The 21,175-nt window shown below is 41.1% G+C and overlaps 1 protein-coding gene across 1 annotated transcript; it reads left to right on the top strand.

Annotated features, from left to right (window-relative positions):
* The first annotated feature begins 1,492 nt into the window (after positions 1-1,492).
* Positions 1,493-21,027, top strand: LOC145437384 (solute carrier family 49 member A3-like). The gene is made up of 9 exons (XM_080314603.1): positions 1,493-1,854; positions 1,998-2,209; positions 2,966-3,129; positions 9,272-9,354; positions 10,020-10,274; positions 10,960-11,112; positions 11,172-11,326; positions 18,622-18,797; positions 20,693-21,027. The coding sequence occupies exons 1-9, from the start codon at positions 1,756-1,758 to the stop codon at positions 20,863-20,865; spliced, it is 1,470 nt and encodes a 489-aa protein (XP_080170729.1). The 5' UTR covers positions 1,493-1,755; the 3' UTR covers positions 20,866-21,027.
* The last annotated feature ends 148 nt before the right edge of the window (positions 21,028-21,175 follow it).

Genomic DNA, 21,175 nt, shown 5'->3' with positions numbered 1-21,175 from the left:
TAATTTCGCACGATGCAGTACTCATGAAACAGTTTCAGGAAAAATAGATTAGTATTAAAATTAAAGCATAGAAACACGTCTCAAATTAGATTGGACTTAGATTACCGGCAATTAACTCTCATTAGTCCATTTTCACGAGTTGCCTAAGTCTGGTTAGTGTGAACACGAACGTCATCCTTCCCTATACCTAAGTGTTGGAGATTTATCCAGGCTCCTCCTCGCCACCTCATCCGCGTAAACGGTGTCTTACAAAAAGCCTAGAAGTGGGCCGTGCTACAACTCGGCATTTAGGGAAAAAATGAACAATATCGGCCTGCATGGTGTAAATTACCATAGTAGTCGCCAAACACCATGAGTACCATAAAAACAAACAAACAACGTCATCCTTCCGAGAGTTTGCACCATCCCTATACAGTAGCGCTAAGTCTCTACACTTAAGTGACTTAACCTGACTCGGACTCGAGATTTGAGCAAAACGAATGGACTCGTTACTCGGAGTCTCATTTTCGAGTCCAGTTCGAAGCCATTGAATATTCTACTTCGCAAAGCATCCCGAATCTTTCAGCCGCCCTGAGGAGTGCTGATTTTATCAATACCAATCCATTGTTTAGCGGATTACTGTATCATTTACTTTTTCGATGTGGTTAATTCCTTCAACCGCGACGTCGCGGACGAAAACATTGTGTCATGCCTTCAAACTTCAAGTCTGTTTGTCAAACAATGATTCTAATCTGACAACACGCTTACATCGTGTTGATTTTGATACGACTGCGCCGTGCCCATAACTACATTACCAAAGCTACACCACACACGGGAACATCTATTGGTAACAACAGGTATATTACGTATAACGATTATTCTCAATTTTCGCGTTATGTCTATGTCTGTCCAAAGTGCAATTGTCCTAGTAAACAATTCACGGAATGTTACTTTGCCAATCTGGCGGAATAGACGCAATTGAGATAATATCTAACAGAGAATTTATGATACAAACATGAATATATGTCAATGTGAAAATAACGCGGCAAGTGACCCATTTGTAGAATGGTAATATGTAGAAAGAATTTGTTGAAAACGTATTACCGTTTCATTATAGCGCTTCCGTCTTTGAACGTCATGCAATGTGTTAATGGTACGTTGAAGGGTGTTTCAAAATTAGATGAAGGATCATTAGCACACTCCCGTGCTTTCGCATACAAGTAGCATGTAATTTTCAGGTATTGTGAAACACGGCCACCTGCTTACAAAATTCAACTCACGAATCCGAAAACTCTTAACTTACAATTCGGCAATCGCAGCCGAATTTACGTTCATATCAGGGCCTAGAAGTCCTCGCGGAGTCACTGCAATGGCCCCAAGCAATGTCGAGCTAAATATATAAGTTTCAGTAGTACATAACATATATGATAAATAGATTTGCTTTCTAGTAAGAACACGTGGATCGTGGTAGTGCTTATATATCGTGTCAAGTAGATGGCGCCGATTAAAAGATATAACCACGAAAAGTTATGTAATTAGCTCATTCATCGCTCATTTCTGCAAAGTACTAATTGTGTATGATCGCTGCCTGCATTGCTTTGTATTCTTGATTCTGATACGGGAAAGTCATGCGCAAGAGGGCATTTCCATGGATTTTTGTAGCTGGCGCTCATTTCAGTATACCTGTAATTAAAGATGACTCAATTCTTGACGAGATGTGTTTTGATGCATTGATAGTGCTATATTGCCGCTAGAAAGACCTTTGTTACAAACGCAATGGGAAATACTGATGACATTGACATGCAGTATAAAAGCTACAGGAAAAGGTGGCTGGTGATGGGAAATTTGGCGTTGATAAATCTTTCGATTGCTACGGTATGGTTTCCAATTGTATTGTAATTCATTCGCAACCGCAAATTGATTGTACTATATAAACCGGTATGCATCGTGATCATCAGATGACTCTATCTTACAGAGATTTATGTAGCTTTTACATATATTTTGTTATGACCTTTCAGATATGGCTTGGATTCAGCCCAATTGCGTACAAAGCATCGAATTACTACCAGACACCTGTGGTTGCAATCAATTGGCTCTCCATTGGAGTGTTGGTGCTGTCGATGGTATTTGGATTCTTATGGTCGTGGGTGATGAATAAGATAGGCCTCCGTGCCTGTATGCTACTTTGCGCTTGGGTGGCAGCCGCAGGTTCAGTCCTTAGAATATGCAGGTATTGAAAATTGAAATGATCTTGGTTCCTTCACAAATTTCAGTCTGGTGATTGTTGCATATGAGTTACTTTTCAGTGTTCATGCTGTATTCGATATGTGTTTGTTAGGATTATATTTCAACGATTTATATATTTCTCATCGATTCATTGCCATTCCATCAGTCAGCTGATAGATATATGTCATATGAACTCATATTGAAACGTCACGACGACACCCGACTCGCAAACTCAAAATACTTATGATAACTTGATCTGTTTTGTCGATCGTGGCCAACCTTTTCGGCCAAAGGGCCATATGAAATTCACGAACCACGGCGCGGGTCACTTGAATCTTGGCAACCATTTCTAATAGTCCGATAGGAGCAAGCTGGATTAGGTAACAGTTAAAACAAGACTCATCTTACTATGAATCAAAGTCGACAATATTCTGGCTGCACCATGGATGCGTCGGAACTGATATAGTAGTCATCAACATCCCAAATGTCCCGGTAAGGCTACTCAAATTTTTAGTTGGCTTTCCAAGTTCAGAATAAATTACCTACGCAATATATATATATATTTTTTTGATAATGTAACTAATTACGAAAATTACCTCGTGGGGCACATTTGGCCCGCGGGCCACGGGTTGGCCACCCCTGTGTTATATAGGCCCTTACAATCTCATATTGGTAATTTTTCAACGGTTAGTCCACAGTGACGTGCACCGTGCGTAATATTATTGCGACAACGCTTATCTGAATGACTTTTATTTTGAAGCACCTTGGAATACCTCCCCCATATTTTGAGACTGGTGTTCTTATTCGTTGGTCAATATCTGGTCGGAATAGTGCAGCCCTTGGGAATCTATTGCTCACCGAAGGTGGCGGCGATATGGTTTCCTTCTGCCGAACGGTCGATCGCTTCCACTGTTGCTGGGGTTGGTGAGTTTTCACACATAGAACTACCGAATTACAGATAGATACTTGTAGCTGGGACCAACGATTTATTCAAGAAATGTAAGGGGTCTTTCACTGATGGCTATAGGTGTTATGTTCGTGCATTTACGTTCAGTGTTGTTTCCTATTTGTCTCCTAATTTCTATAGGACTAGTAATTAACTCCAATCATTATTTCCTTGTGTGTCGTGCTTGTATTTATACCCTATGTGTTCTGTTGTCTCGTTGTCTTTTCTTTTCATTTAACTGAACTCTGGATCGTGTCGCTGCTTAAAGTTATTCTGCTGTACAATATACTGATTCCGTATTGCAACCTCGTCGTATTGAGTTATTGTTCAAACAAGATCAAGAACATAACAATTGGTGTCAGAAGTCGGATTCCTAGTTATTTCTGCGACGAAGATAAAGCATGGATTCAGGTATACTGAAGCTGCTGGAGAAGCAGCAGGCAATGATGGCAAGCCTACATGAAACAATGGCAAACCAGAAAGCACAGCTGGAGCAACAACACGCACAGCACAGAGAAGATTTGAAGCAACAAGCGATGCAGCAAGCAAAGCATGACGAAGCAATGGCAAAAGTCATGACAGAGATGGCGCAGTTAACACAGAGGTCGAGTCCCGGTATATCAACATCTGAAGCTACCGCTCCCAAGTTTGATTCGTTTGTAAAATCGAAGGAGAAATGGGACCAATATCTGCAACGATTCAACCACCACCTTGCAATTTACGGTATTTCCAATATGGAGAAGAAAAGAGCGTGTCTACTCTCATGGGTTGGACCTGAAACTTACTCGCTCCTACGTAATTTGTTTGGTGCTGCTGATGTCAGTGCGCAAACCTTCGACGCGTTGACCGAGAAGTTGTCTACACACTTCAAGGACTCACTTCATGTGCAAGCAGCCAGGTACGAATTTTACAATTGCAAAATGCAGCCGGGGCAATCGTACGCCGATTGGATCGCTACTCTACGTGGAATCTCCAAGGATTGCAACTTCATATGCTCAAGAGATGGCTGTGATCAGAGCTACGTTGATGAGCTAATGCGCGATCTCATCATTAAAGAAACGCCGCACGCGGATGTGAGACGGCATTGTCTAACACAAACCAATCCATCCCTCGACGACGTTCTCAAAGTAGCCGCAACATACGTGAGAACGCTGGAAACCGATAGGGTTATCCAGGGCGAGAGTAGCGGTAAAGACACTTCCATCGTCAACAAAATGACGGGAAGTTATCAGAAGGGGAAAAAACCTTCCAAATCCATCCAAGGCAACTTCCCGGAAAGACTGAAATCCTGCAGCCGCTGTTTCATCGATCACCAGAGAAAAGACTGTCAATATCCACATGCAGTATGTCAGAAATGTGGTCGTAAAGGTCATATCAAACCTGTGTGCATGTCTACCAAACCTAGTATCACGCAACAGGTCACATCCGTCAATTTCTGCTCAGTGCCACTCCTCTCCTTCGACATCGATCAACTATATCGACGCGTGGGAAACCAGCTCTGGATCAACTCCAGCATCAACGGCATTCCGTTGCCGACACAGTGGGACACTGGTGCACCCTCCGCCATGGTGGGATTGACTGGGTACAAAGCGTTGGGCTCTCCGAAACTCTCAGCATACCATTGCTCTTTCGTAGCGTATGGCGACAAGCCACTGAAAGTGAAAGGTATTTGCACGGTAAGCGTGCAGGTGGGTTCCGAAGTTCGAGTTGGCTTAAAATTGGTGGTTCTCGACGAACACCGTGGGCAAAACATTTTTGGTCTCGATTGGAGCGATGCTTTCTCCATGACCGCTAAGGGAACGTCTGCTTTGGATGCAATTTCCTCGCAGATGGTCAAATCGCAATCATGTAATACTATTGACATTTCTGATTCGAACGACAAATTGGTATCTTTTCAGTCCAAATTTCCCTCCGTTTTCTCTAATGTATTAGGACGATGCACCAAGACAAAGGTGACAATTCACTTGAAACCTAATGCCAAGCCCATATTTAACAAGCCACGCCCTTTGCCGTTTGCAAGGCAAATCGCTGTTCAAACCGAATTGGATAGATTAGTCAATCAAGGTATCCTCGAACCAATCAATTACAGTGATTGGGCAGCACCAATTGTTGCCGTCACTAAATCAAATGGATCAGTACGCATTTGTGGTGACTTCAAAGCATTGAATCAACAAATTCAGATAGATCAACATCCCCTGCCCTCCTTGGATGAAATCCTTCACAAGTTACAGGGTGGTTGTATTTTCACGAAAATTGATCTTGTCGATGCTTATTTTCAGCTAGAATTAGATGATGATGCGAAGAATTTGTGTGTCATCAACACGCAATTCGGTCTATTCCGTTATCGACGCATGTGTTTCGGAGTCGCATCTAGTCCCGCAAATTTTCAACGCTGTATTGATGCCATGATCGCCGGCTTACCCGGTGTTGCTAGTTTTATCGATGACATAATCGTTACTGGCATTGATGAACGCGATCATTTTCGCAACTTATCGCTACTCTTTGAGCGCCTCACCGAGTACGGCTTCACCGTCAATTTCGCGAAATGTGAATTTTTCAAAAGTAGTATCGAGTACCTTGGTCACATAATCGACAAGGACGGCAAACGCCCGTCTCACAAATCCGTTGAAGCAATCAAACAGTTGCCTAAACCTCAGGATGTTCGCCAGCTACAGGCATTCCTGGGCAAAGTCAATTATTATCGCGCGTTTATTCCTAATTTCACGAATAAAGCCGCTGCCTTGTACCGTCTTCTTCAAAAAGACGCGGAATTCATTTGGAATGCGGACTGCGACGCAGCTTTTCGCATTCTAAAAAACGCCGTGATCGACGCTACGCAGTTAGCTCATTATGACGTAAACAAGCATCTCATTTTGTCAACTGATGCTTCTCAATTCGGAATCGGCGCTGTCCTCTCAATCGAGCACAATGGCGAAGAGAGACCGATCGCGCACGCATCGAAAACACTTTCCGATTCGCAAAAATCCTACTCTCAAATCGAGAAGGAAGCTCTGTCAATCATTTACGGAGTCACTAAATTTCGTCAATTCTTGTATGGTAGAAAATTTACGCTCGTAACGGATCACAAACCGCTTTTAGCTATTTTCTCGCCGGACAAGAAAATTCCCGTGATTACAGCGCAACGCTTGCAGCGATGGGCACTAACGGTCATGGCTTACCAATACGATATTCGCTATAAACCGACTAATCAGCACGGAAACGCCGACGGTTTATCTCGCCTACCAAAGGGTCCAGACCCTGAGTTTGACGAACTGGAAACTCGTGAAAACGCGGAGATCGTTCACGCTATTAATATGGCATTCGATGGCTTACCGTTAACTCGGCAATGAAATTCGCGACGCGACGCTGAAGGACAAAACCATGAAACTAGTAAAATTATCTGTCGCTTATGGTAATTGGAATCCAAAGGTGCACATTGATGATTTTTCTTGGTTTTCGACTCGCAAACATTCGCTTTCTCTGCACGAAGACATAGTCATGCTCAATATTGATGGTTTTCAGCGCGTAGTAATTCCGCAGTCACTTCGCTCGCGAGTCTTATCATTGTTGCACGAAGGACATTGGGGTATCGCGAAAATGAAGCAGATGGCTCGACGTTACATCGCATGGCCTTCCATTAATCGCGACATTGAAAATCTCGTTAAGAGTTGCGAAGCTTGCCGTAAGGTATTGAAAGCGCCTGATCGTCAGTATCGCGAATGGCCAAAAACGTCTGAAAGCTTTGAACGGATTCACTTGGATTTCGCAGGTCCAATAAACAATAAAATGTTTCTTGTCATCGTCGATGCGCATTCGAAATATCCTTTCGTTAAAATAATGAATGTCGGTTCTACCACGACCTTGTGTGTGGTCAACGCTTTGAGGGAAGTCTTCTCTATCGAAGGCTTGCCCATAACTATTGTCACGGATGGCGGGCCACAATTCACATCGAATGAATTCGATACGTTTTGTTCTAATTTGGCAATCAGCCATGTCGTATCACCGTCTTTTCACCCTGCCTCTAACGGGGAAGCGGAGCGTTTCGTCCAGACTTTAAAAGCTGGATTAATAAAAAATTGCGACGGGGGAAAAGATCTCAACTTCGCGCTCCAAACACTTCTCGCTACGTACCGATGTGCACCGCACCCGGGCATAGACTGGAAAACGCCTGCCGAGATTTTACATGGTCGACAGCCGCGCAATTTGCTAAGTTTGTGCTCGCCCTTTGATAAATCGAAACCCGTTACGCCTGGACAATCAGTCACTCATTTCGAGATTGGTTCCTCGGTTTACGCTCGCAGTTACCGAAGCGGACCAAAGTGGGTTGCTGGCGTGGTGACGGAAATACTGGGGCGTGTTGTGTACATTATAAAAACGGATCATGGGTATTGGAGGAGGCACAAAAACCAACTCCAACCACGCTTGATTTCAGCTGGCCATAATAATACAGTTACAGCCACACAGGAAGTTGCTCAGCCTCCGCAGTCGCAAGCTGAGCAACCATTGGTTAGGAACAGGGCACAAGATCCTGCAACTAGTCCTGCCCGTCCGACGGGTAGACGTTATCCTCTAAGGAATAGGGAACCCAACGATTTCTATAGACCTACGTAAATGTGGGCAACCCTCTGACTTACAGGGGAGGACTGTTATGTTCGTGCATTTACGTTCAGTGTTGTTTCCTATTTGTCTCCTAATTTCTATAGGACTAGTAATTAACTCCAATCATTATTTCCTTGTGTGTCGTGCTTGTATTTGTACCCTGTGTTCTGTTGTCTCGTTGTCTTTTCATTTAACTGAACTCTGGATCGTGTCGCTGCTTAAAGTTATTCTGCTGTACAATATACTGATTCCGTATTGCAACCTCGTCGTATTGAGTTATTGTTCAAACAAGATCAAGAACATAACAATAGGGTGATTATTTTTGACAGCACAAAAACGGTTGAAATTTTGTCAAAATTGTTGAGTTACAAAGTCCAAAAATTTTTGCAAACTGCACTTCGTTAGTGTCTTCGAGGTTGCACTGTCGGTGACCTTACGATTTGCCATTTTACACATTCTAGCCTACTTTATGGGCCTACTGTTGTAGTTGACACTTTTTCTACTCATTTTGAATCATAAAAAACTGAATGAAACAAATAAGCTGACATGGTTTCTATACTTGCTACCGATATTATCCTATTATCAAGTTATAGGGCAGTAGCCAACACCCCAATCGCACGGATTCGGTTTCTGTGATACTGCTAGATTTTGTTACATCAGACAGCTATATAAATTTCATTGATTGGTTGAATAAGCATCAGCATTCTCTGACTTCCTACATGTAGTGTATTTTGCTCTTGATGTTGTGTGATTGCGGGCCAAGCTCACAGCAGAGACTCACTAAATATTCACAAACGGAAAACTGGATGTTTCGAGCGTACTTTTGAAACAAAGCAAGTAAAATTTTTTGTGATTGTCAAGGTGCGTGCTCGGTTAGTGTTAATTTTTTATGCTGCCAGCGCCATTGATAGAGTAGCCCGCAGTTGAAATGCAATAAATTTCAACCAATGATGTGACAATAAATTGAAAATGGTAATATATGAAAAAGGTTCACAGTGCAGAACCTACCAAGGTTCGTTTGTGAACGTGAACCTTTAAATTTCTGATAATCACTCACAGAACGCGAACGTAAACCTCGCGTTCACACCATCCCTAGTACGTTGACATCTCGTCAAATAAGCTATATTTACCCTATATTTTCAATTGTTAATACACTATGACGTCACAATTGAATATTCTTGACGTTATGGCTTAAAAAACTATTAACAAAACATGCTATAAACAAGGGCCTTGTGTTAAACATGTTTGTATTGAATTGATTTTTGTTTTAAATGCACCCCTAGTTACAACGAACGAATTACTGCCTATTTTGTCACGGTCTAACGATAGGAATTACGAGCCTGTGTCAGAATAAAGGGAAGTTTTTCACGTGCAATTTCTCCGTTTGTTCCGTTTCCGGGCATTTTAGCCGATTGTAGCCGTTTTCTAAGTTATCCAGTGTCCGAATCAATCGGGAGCAAAGCATTAATATCGCAAGAGGGGTATAGTCACTTATGCCCTGCCTCTTTTTAAATTTCTTAGCAAATCCGGTGGGCATAGTGATCACAGGATTGGTATCGCCGCTTTTCGTGACTGCCGATGGTTCGCTGATGACAAGATCTATGGTATGTATTGCATTGCATTGTTTGACGGCAAAGAAGTATGCAAAAGTATGCAAACAGTTTATCGATCATCAACATTGCGATATTAGTAGCAGTATGAATCTGTTATCGGTCTCGTGGAATTCGGTGCGATGACCTTAGACATCGTGCGGACAGAGCAGCAATTATTCCTGTCGATGCGCTTCTGGAATTACTGTTTATCAGTCCTACATGCGTCTGTTGCAATGTAGCAAGTAGCATCATCCATACGACAATGTGAACAATTGAATGCTAACTTCGATGAAGCTGGAGATGTGTTCTAGCAATATATTTTCACTGAGCCATCGAAATTAAGTCATTGTCTATTTGATAAGTCTTATACTCTTTTCTTATGCTGATCATCATATCGTAAGACGAATTAAAGTTCCTTCAACACCAAATGGTACCGAAGTGCTAGTATTTCTTAATTTACAGATCATAACTTTCGTCACGACATCTCCTTGCTCGTTATACGGTCGGATTATCGGCGACTTCGGTTTATTAGCGTTATATTTCACAAATTGGGCTATCATTACATACTCTGAATGGAAAGTGCCTCGTAGTGCCGGCAATTTTGACCTTGCCCTACTAAAAATGCGGCATTCATTCATCACGTAGTATCACCAAAATATTTTGTTGTCGGATTTAAGCTGATATCATACGCGGGACTCCCTATTGCCCTGGCTGTAGTCACAAGCATCGTTATGACATCAGACGAGCCACCGACTCCGCCTTCGCTTGGCGGGACTATGACGTCAAGTGATGACTTCATTGGCGGGGTGAAACAAGTGTTGCGAAACAAAGAGTTTGTGGTTTTGATGATAGCGGTCGGATCTGGAATTGGACTTTACAGCTCTTTTGCGACCCTGGGAGAGCAGGTGCTGTGTCCATGGGGGTACACGGATGTGAGTATAGCTATAGAAGTTTCCTTATTGAGTTGTTGATTTCTAATATTTAGCCTCTTTATGTAAAATGAATTATTCCCATAGAGCCAACTAATATTTCCATCGTCTTTCTGCGTCGTTTTGTTGACAATGTTCACTATTTTTTGCGAATCCCAGCAAATTAGTCATTGTTTTGAATATATAATATGCATTACCCATTTTGATGTCAATATGATACTATGTAATATACAATATATTAGAAGTATAATAGGAATAGGAATTGGACATTTTTTGTTTTTGTCCTTTATCTTTTTGCCGGATATACACCGACTCGTGTTGCCGAATGACATACATACACATAACCAGTGCATATATAGCTAGCATACCCTGCGTGTATTTTGTCCATATGCCAGTAAACAGGGAATGTGCAGAAATAGCCTTGTGATGCTAATCGTTTTACTGATCAGGTCTTTGTTATGAACTGGCCGGAGATTGAACCCACGACGCCACCATTACGCTATCTTATCATAGTAAGTTACCCTTAGATGACAAGCTGTGACCAAGTCTCCATTTCGATTAAATGTACTTGGGCAATATTCAGTTACCTCTCACAACTATACACTACTACTGTTAATATTTCTTTCCTAAATTACGATTATAATCTCCGTGCCTCGTAGTTTGTAAACCAAAGATATATATGCATTAGACCATCGTCGGAGTGTGCAGCAGTGTTATGACTGGCGCCGGATTGGTTGGAGCAGTGATTTCCAGTGTTATTGTGGGCCGTACGAAATTATTCTCCGAAGCTCTCAAATTCATGTTTATATCTGCATCTTTGGCAACGATTTTGTTTGCAGTGGTGAGTAGCTAACAGCACATAAATGAGATTTGCTAAATATACAAGACATTCTATACTAGACGCACAAAATTTACATGGGTTACCTGATAAGCCTCGAAATGGCTGCGCTAGGGTTTCTGGCGTTTGGAATATCTCCTATCGGAATGGAGGCCGGAGCGGAAGTAACTTTCCCCGTCGGAGTGTCGATTGGGACAGCAATGATCCAAATTATGGGGTTCGTATTAAATAGAATTTGCAATTGTTGCAGCGATATATGAATGCAAGTCTCCAAAATATCTTCAAATTTTTCTCAGCGTTTTGCTGTAGGCCTACATGCTGCAGTGGCTTACATGCGGCTATTAAAGATATTTTCATTCGCACATAGTTGTTTCAATTAGAGATGGTGTGAACGTGAGGATCACGTTCGCGTTCTGTGCGTGAACCTCAGAAATTTGGAGGTCCTCGTTCGTAAACGAACCTTGCTTGGTTCTGCACTTTAAACCTTTTTCATATATTACAATTTTTACCGTCATTACAACATCTTTGTTTGAAATTGTTTGCAAGTCAACTTCGGACCACTTTCTGCGTGTCTCTGGCATCTTAAAAAATCATCATTAAACGAGCATGCACTTTGCCAATCTCAAAATTTTACTTGCTTTGTTACCAAAGTTTGCTCGAAATATTCAGCTTTCCATTTGTGAACATATAGTGACTCTCTGCTGTGAGCTTGTTCTGCAATCACACAGCATCAAGTGCGATGTATAGAAGATGTGAGATGTTAGCGAATGATGCTTATTAAAACAATCAGTGAAATTGATATAAAGAATACATCGTTGTCTAATGTAAAAAAATCTAGCAAGCGTAAGGGATCCATCTTGATTTGATACGATTATTGTATCATAAAAACCACATCCGTGCGATTGGGGTGCTGACTGCTCTATAGGGTTACCATAAGACCTCCTTTAGCAGGATTTGTCCCCCTTTTTCAGGTTTTTGAAAATGTCCTCCGAGAACGCCTAATTGTCCGCCTTTCTGAGATTTTGTCCTCTTTTTGAGAATTTTGGTTAAATATAGGGCAAAATTCGACTGAGATGCAGTAAATCAGCAGTGAAGTAAAGCTCCGGCGGCTATTTCGGGAGCCGATCCGGATGTTCACCTTCTTATTTTAGTCAACTGTGGGAGTAAATACTATTTTTTTCAAGATTTTCCTCCGGTATTCTACGTTTGAAAATTTGAATATGGTAACCTTACCACTCTATAACTTGTTTATGGGGTAATATCGGTCGCAAGTATGGAACCCCGTATTTTTATACTCTGCTCAATATCACAGTAGCAATAGTCACACGTAAAATACGTTGTCCGGTCTGGCTTTGACCGTTGACAAGACGTATGCTCATATTCCATGGCAAGTCATCGACGAAATTGTTGGCAAAGCGACGTAAGATAATGATTTTATTATAACATTTGAAATTTCCAGTTAATACATTAGGCGACGTTCAAAAAGTCAGCATGTATAATTCAGCAATATGGCATAGCGTGTGGGGTTACCATATACGTCCTCCTTTTTCGGATTTTTAAAAATGTCCCCACTTCACTGAAATATAGGGTTGGTTTTAGAAATATGACGCCACGTGACGTGATATTGTTCACGTTCGCGTTCACGCAGAACCTTTCAAAATAGTTCGCTTTCACACGAACCTGAACCTTTTTGAGGTTCGCACCATCCTTAGTTTTAATGTAATCAATAACCGTCCGTCTATTCCAAAGTGAAACATGTGACGTGTAATTTCGCATTTTGAATCAACTTCGAGTATTTTTAGCTCGATGGACGAGCTATTTTGCACACCCTAATCTCTTGTCAGTGCTGATAACAGAGTTATTTCATGACGGTTGATCCGGATATGGAATTATTGCTGAGCTCATTACTTGAAACCCGATATGAAAGTGAATAGGGCTGTATACATCTTCGCAATATAACCGCATCAGTTTCATTGAACTCGCAGCGAACTGTTTCAATGATTTCGTAACCTGATCTCCATTATGTCTCCAATAGCTTAACATTGAAAATTCACCATGGACTAGATCGCGTATTATGAAACATATCTAAAATGATATATCCTTTATGCATACAAACTGCAGTATATCTGAGATTAACGCTTACAAGCTTGTGTTTAAACCAGGGGATTTGAACCTCTACCAACCCGCGGAACGCTATACGCTACAGCATTCGCGGAATCTAATAACATTACCATGCAAGTTCTATTGTGCAACCCACAATGAGATATGGCCAAAACGAATGAAAAATTAACTAATCAGATAAAAAACAAAACACGTGTAATTTAGTATTAATGCTGAAGTGGAGCTTGTTTATTAGTTATTATCACATCAGGTCAGTGCATGATGATTTGATTCTATCTGAGAAAACATTCAGAAACACCTGAATTGACATTATTTTAGACCAACCACCACATGCAAGATCGTCAGTATTACAATAGTATTTTTATTGATGCCTATTAAATTACTATCATATCATTTATGAGATTGCTGTCCTTCCTTAGCAATCAATAACTGCCCTGTAACATATTGAATAGAAAACTACAGTAACATTTAGAAATGCTGCGCAACTCACCTGAAACAGCTTCTGGGTCGGGACCCGCTAGTTGGGAAGCACTGGTATATAGATTACTTCGTGCACAAAATCAATTGTACATTAACATGGTGTTAAGAGAAGAAGACCACAAATATAAATTTTACGCTAAGCAAAAACAGTACAGCGAATATTTATTTCAAATGACCTCTTTCGTTCCGTTTCAAAGACCAGTTTAGGCTTCTGGCGAGCTGAATAACCCCTGCCATCTGAAATCCCAAATTTTTGCGGATTCACAAAAAAAATCAACATATTTGATATTTAACTACCATGGATGATGTGAACATGAGGTTCACGTTGTGCGTGAACCTCTGGAATTTGGATGTTCGCGTTCACAAACGAACATTGGTAGGTTCTGCACTGTGAACCTTTTCCATATAATACAATTTTTCATTATAACATCTTTGGTTGACATTCTCTGGATTTCAACTTCAGACTAGTCTCCCCGTGGCGCTGGCAGCACGAAAAGAAATTCAGCACTAAACGAGCATGCACCTTGTCAATTTCAAAACTTATTTGCACGAAAGTTTGCTCGGAATATTCAGCTTTCCGTTTATGAATTTTTAATGATTCTGTGAGCTGTGAGCTTTGCCCGCAATCACACAATAGCAAGAACGAAACACACTACATCTAAGAAGTCAGTGAGTTGTGCTTAGTCAACCAATTGGTTATTTACATCAACGAAATTAATATAAAGAATGCATCGATGTCTAATGTAAAATATCTATCTGGCGTACGGGATCTATCTTGGCTTGATATCCTTATTGTATCGTAAAACCAAATCCGTCCGATGGGGGTGTTGGCTACCGTATATCTTGTTTTTGAAATAATAGAAACCGGTGAACGTACATTTATTACAAATCATGGCGTCTTCTGATATTCCCTGGCAGATGCCAGTTTGAAATGTCTTCGTCGTAGAAAGTATTCGTATCGTACGGTCGAAACGCAACAGCGTGACACTAGTTGCTTAATTGCAAATAAGCAAATAATTGAAGGAGATAGAATCGGATTTTCAGAAGGGCTGGGTTTTATGTTCGAATCCGAACCTCCCCTGGGTATGCTATTGTATCATACGACCTATTACCACTACAGTCACAATTCGACTACTGTTCGCGCATAATTGCAGTCACCGATGACCAAGACAGGAGGTCATCACGACTCTTGTGTATTAGTGCAGTGTGAGTCTTGACCTCCTGGCAGTGCTGGGATCAAGTCACTACCTTCGAGTCATGACTCATTTCGAGTCATTGCACATTTTCACTCGAGTCAAGTCTAGTCACTGGATTTTTAGAGGTGACTTGAGTCAAGTCGAGTCCAGTCCATTCAAGTCACAATTCAAGTCAGCAAGTCGCCTTTTCGAAGTATGAGACATGATTACGTCACTACATTTTGATAGCTGTCTGAAATACGGATTGAGTGGTCACTAATCATTGATTCTGAACCGATGAACGAATATAGAGTTGATTATACACCCAAGAAGGCGCTGTATCGCTCAAATATACGTAGAACTGTTAAACTACGTAAGTAGTTGCATAGCCTCAGTTTATAGTTACTGGCCAAATTAGAAAATAGAGAATAGAGAAACGAATTGATAAAGATGCAATACATTACTGATTTACACATTGATATGATACAATTCGAACCTGCCCCAATGGTTGAGGTGTATATAAACTAAATTCGAGTTCAAATTCAATAAAACAAGTGGATTGGTCAAGGTAAGAACAGAGAACAGAAATAGGTATTTTTCGATTAAATTACTTTACCACTAGTTTACGACGACGTAAGCTAAAATCTTCGATCACTGCGTTAGAGGTCAATTTATATGTGAGAGAACAATGGAGGCTCAGTAAAACGCACGATCATTGAATGGTTGGTCGCTCTCGCGGGGTACACCAGCGATTCGCGAACAATCCCAGCATATGCAAGAATAGCAAGATACAGTGATTTTCATCGACACTGATTGCTTGATGACTTGGAATTTTCTCGTGAATTTATCTCCGAGTCACTAGTCAATCCCAATTTCTGATACGCCGAGTCAAGTCAAGTCACTTTAGCAAAGTGACTCGAGTTGAGTCAAGTCATACGAAAAAAGTGACTCGAATCACCCCAACACGCCATCCAGGGAACTACGGAGGCTGTCTCACAGAACCCCTGGTGTTCCATGGATTACCGGTTAAGAACCGTTAGTCTAAACCAGGGGTGGGCAAACTACGGCCCGCGGGCCGCATGCGGCCGTCAACACCATTCTGAGCGGCCCGCAAGAGTCTAAAGAAACTATCTTATCTACACATAGTAGAAGAGTATTTGAAGCTGACATGGTTATGATGCTGTCAGCATTGTGTGTCCTGGAACTGTACCAAAAGTGGAATTGGTAAATCTATGAACAGATCGCTGCTCACAGATTTAAATTTCAATCCCGGTCTAAGAATCGGGGCAACCGATTTTCATCTCTATAGTTTTGACAAATTGGTTATTGAGGTCGACCAGCCTATGAAATCTCGCCACAGTTTCTCAAGCTTGTACGATATCATCAAAGTAATGTTTGGTTTGTTTTAAATAAGCATATATATTGTCTCCATGTAATCACTATATAATCAAATACCAATATTACGTTTTAGTGTATAATCCCAATTTTATATAGTGCGACCCACGAATGGATTCAGATGTTCAATGCGGCCCGCGAGCTCAAAAGTTTGCCCACCCCTGGTCTAAACATATGATAAACAAAGCTAATGCGGGCGAATTATGCTCTTCATTTTTTTGTAATGCTATATAATAGTTACAGTAGATAGACGTTATCAATAAAACCGTTTATATTGTAATGTGTATGTCACAGATTAAGGTATTGTCGCACTTGACGTGCAACAGCGTATGATTATAGATAACTAACGTACGGATAGATACGCAACACCCGCAGTCACGCTTGCTTGCCCGGAGTCAAAATTACTGCTCAGCTATCAGAACGCAGCATAATTGCTAAACACAGAACTGTCGACCTGAACGCTCAAATTAAATAAAGTTGATCTTATTTGAAAGCTACTGTCAGACTGATTCCGAAAATATACATTAAAATCTGATCTGGGCAGCGTAACCCACGCAAAATATACCTCAACGTCTGAAAATCTGCATTGTTGTAAACAATCGCAACCATGCGAGGGCCATTGTTATGGTCATTGTGCAACAATGCCGATTTTCAGACTTTGACGGATATTTCGAGCGGGTTCCATTCCCTTAATGAAAATATAATGTATATTTTCAGAATCAACGCGACAGTAGCTTTCAAATAAGATCAACTTTATTTAATTTAAGCTCTCAGGTCGTCAGCTATGGGATTAGCAATTATGCTGCATTCAGATTGCTTAGCGGTAATTACCTGGGGCAAGCAAGCGTGACGATGGGTGTTGCGTATCTATCCGTAGGTTAGTTATCTATAGTATGACAAAGGTTGCGCGACTTAACACCGCCATCTATCGCATGTCCGGTTAATGTTACTACTAACGTCCCTAACTACAAATAACGCTGTAACAAAGGTAATCAAAATGTAAAATGACCTACAGCCAGTGGTTCTCAACCTTTTTGTCTTCGCGGACCCCTTTTGGAGTGTCTAGGACCCCGCGGACCCCCAAAACTTTAGTTTAAATTTAGGTCAATTTGGCGAGATAGCGTAGTGGTATAATCCGCAGCAGCAACAGCACTGGGTTGCGGTGACTCCAGAATACCTACCCATGTTTCGGTGGTTTATCAAAGTTTCTCCTTGCCATCTCATCCATGTAAAATGTGTCTTACAAAAGCCTAGATGTGGGTCATGATATAAGTCGGCAGCTACGGAATAGAAATGAAGAAAATTGGCCTGGTGTGAATGACCACAGTAGTTGACAAACACCATGAATACCACAAACAAGCTCAATTATCGTGCAACCGCCATCTGTGTTTTACGAATATTAATTTCTGGCTAGTGCCAAATATAGCAAAAAATTAACATCGCACTATTTATATGGAAATTTGGCTGACGGTAGCGAGTTTTGTAGCTGCATTTCTTGAAATACGTGGTCGTGTCTTGAAAATCCGACTCTTCGGTTTGATATGAACGATTGCCGAAAATTTATTTCCACAAATATAGGTGGTGGCGAATGGTATAATAACAGGCACCGACGACCCATTTGAGTATGATCGAAGCATATATACCACCAAAATTGAGACTCGGATTTGTCATTGAACATATAACATCCATCCTAGTCATTTTTATCAAGTAGCTCATTTTGAAGTTGGTCTGGGATTGTGGTTATGTATATCACTCCAACAAACCTCTCTAAACGGCAATATGCTTTTTTTATCAGTAGGCTATTGGCAATTTAGCAATTAAAATGAGTTTGCACAGATAAGATATTTCATCTCAGACGGCAATTATGTTGATGTGAGTCATGAAGTTGTAGCTGTAATTAGGCAAAATATCATTTTGCAAGTTTAGAGGCTTCGCGGACCCCCTGAAAATGCTTCACGGACCCCCAGTGGTCCGTGGACCCCCGGTTGAGAACCGCTGACCTACACGATGTGTACGAGTAATAATCTTAGAACTTAATGCACGACAGTATACTTTAGTAATTTACTGGCTACTTGATAAAATTGTTAGGTTATCTAGAAATATCGATGCGTAGCCAATTTAGATAATTTCCACTCCATATAAGCGAAGTTGGATTTGAAAATAATATTATTCATGATCTGAAATTCAGCCTCATTTTTATACATAGCATATAGAATTAATAATTATATATGCTATTCCAGAAACGTATCATTAGCAAGAAAAATACTAATACCGCATAAGCTCGATCGTTTTACAGTAGAAGTGAATAAATATATTCAGCAATACAACTTCGTCTTCACAGTCAAATTTTGTCAACGGTGTTGATTCTACTGCTGCAATCCATCGGTCGACCAATGACAATGGAAGAAACGCTACAGTACGGATCGAAATGTCATGGGAGTGCGCATCAACACGACGTCACATCTAACACTACAAACTCTTCAGGAATGCCTCTCATCATAACTTACGATATGACAAGTAATTATCCCACCAATGTACAATAATCTTGAGTTTTGGATTAGTTTATATGACTCAAAATCATGGGCTATGACCCAGGTAATAATTGTTAATAATTATGGCTGCTGTATACTCGTGAGGGTTTCACCGTACAAGGGGTCGGTAAACCATTGCACAAATGCACAAATGAATGTCAGTTTCGACGTGCCGTGTTGCTTTACATCATTCGCAAAAAGAGTTGTATCTTGGCGCTATTAAAAATGAAAATGTAAGTTCCAAAATGCAAATTCATAAAAATTCCAATGTTAGACAGCATTGCCTATAACGAATTTACACCGAGCCGATATGCCTGTACGCCGTATACGCCATTATGTTACTGGAGATGTACAGGATGATGATTTTGGATTCTAACCGGACAGGAATCCGGCAAGTTTTTCTCAAACAGGATCGGATCCGGATTCATATTTTTGCCCGACTGCCGGACCCGGATCAAGGCAGGATTATAAATTTCTTGTGCATTAAAATGACTTTCTGTTTGTTAGCTTCGATATTATGTATGAACTTCGACTCAACTGGCTTAAGAATTGAACCAGAATTTGATAAAATCTTTAGTCTAGCAAACTCCAATGCATTGTTGAAGTGGAATTAAAAAATTATCGACGACAGGGCAATAGATGCTCGCTCCGCCTCGTGCAGGTTTTTTTGGATCCGAATCTTGACATAAAGGACTGAACTGGATCCGGATTAGATCAGGATTTCATTTCGTTGGACAGAATTGTAACCGGTCTCGAAAAACCACGATCCGTACATCTCTAGTGCCTGCACCACCACATTCAACGTTTTGCCTACTTATGAACCAATATATACTTCTTCTACATTTATTTGACTTTATTCCGATTTCTTGAACATGGGTCCAGGGTCGCAAATAATGTGGTAAAAGCCCAAACTGCGATTGCCAGCTGTCAGGTCAGTGGTTGGTGGCGTACTTTGCTCAATCGGTTCGCAAAGCACAACAAAAATCAAGAAGTTGCTATCGCTATTATGCACAGTAGGTGACACTACATAGTAAATTGATTGTATCACTTAGGTACTAAGTACTAACCCGTGCACCAGCACCTCACAGCACGTATTTATAATATTATTTTATAATATCGGCTCAAAATGATCTAAAATCCCTTTTCTGACTTGATCGCGTAGATAAATGCCTGTCATAATTTCGTAAGTGTTTCAGACGTGATGGCGCGCGCGACCTCGATGCCACTGAGATACATTGATTGGATCGGTTCATTAGAATAAAATCTTTCAGCTACAGGCCGAATATCCTTGAATCCTGAGGCAACTGACTGATGACAAAATGTTTGTACACCTTCAATTTTATTTGAAAACACATCATATTAGAGCGCAGCGCACCCCCTGCTGCCTGGAAGCAACGAAATGCAACGAATCGTTTTGGATAATGGAATCCGCTAATTACAATCAAACTAATGAGCAGAGGATGATGATCACAGAACATGCAACTACATTGATTGGTCGGCAAACGACATCATCTGTGCAAATGACTTTGCAGCTCGTTGAATTCGAACCGATAAACAGCTCGGTCGCAATCACTTTGATATTGACTGCAAATGTTGAATGTATTCCGTGAAGCATATTATTCCACGTTCACAGCAGTGAATTGGCCGAATCCACAGGAACGGATACCACTGTAAATAAAAGTAAATACGCCATCACGTCAACGTCTCATGTGTTACCTAGCGTCAGTACAATTGATGTTGACTGAGCAAGTCCACTTTTAATTTCGGATTGATTATGTGTGGATATTTCTAAGCGTAGAACGCCCGGCTTGCATTCAAAATCGCAAAACGCGACAGTACTTAAATAAACACCATAAATTTGTGACTACTTTCCCGTTTCAGCCTCTACATACGTCATCGCTGGATTTGTGGCGCTCGTCTCGATTGTGTTTGTGTTCCTATTCCGGCCGACCTATCGCAGACTGAACGCTGAAAAGCTGGCATACGACCGTTCCGCCGGCGCGAGAGAAAAGGCAAAGCTCTCGGAACCGTCAAGCACGTCCGTTGAGGATTGATGGCGTGGTATACGAACCATAAATTCAACATGTCATGACACAGCTCCGAGATGTTCCTATTGATCTTTCTTCTTCAATCACAGAAAATGAAATCTGATCATGCATTCGCATGAAATCATCTTGCCAGAAACTGGAAACGTCTGCCGGATCGGTCAGATTCTCGTTTGTACCCTCATGTAGTCGTGTCAGAGCACACACGTTGCGGTGTTGGAAGAAATAGGGCGGAAAATGTGCATTGGTGCCAAATTCTAAATTGGCCACATCCCGATTGTCATTGGACTGGTTCCAATGTACACGTACACCTATGTAA

This window comes from Botryllus schlosseri, chromosome 4 (genome assembly GCF_051294905.1).
Source record: "Botryllus schlosseri isolate E-star chromosome 4, Bs_hap1, whole genome shotgun sequence".
NCBI lineage: Eukaryota > Metazoa > Chordata > Ascidiacea > Stolidobranchia > Styelidae > Botryllus > Botryllus schlosseri.
The sequence above is the reverse complement of the archived record's forward strand: the minus strand, read 5'-3'. Positions and strand labels throughout refer to the sequence as shown.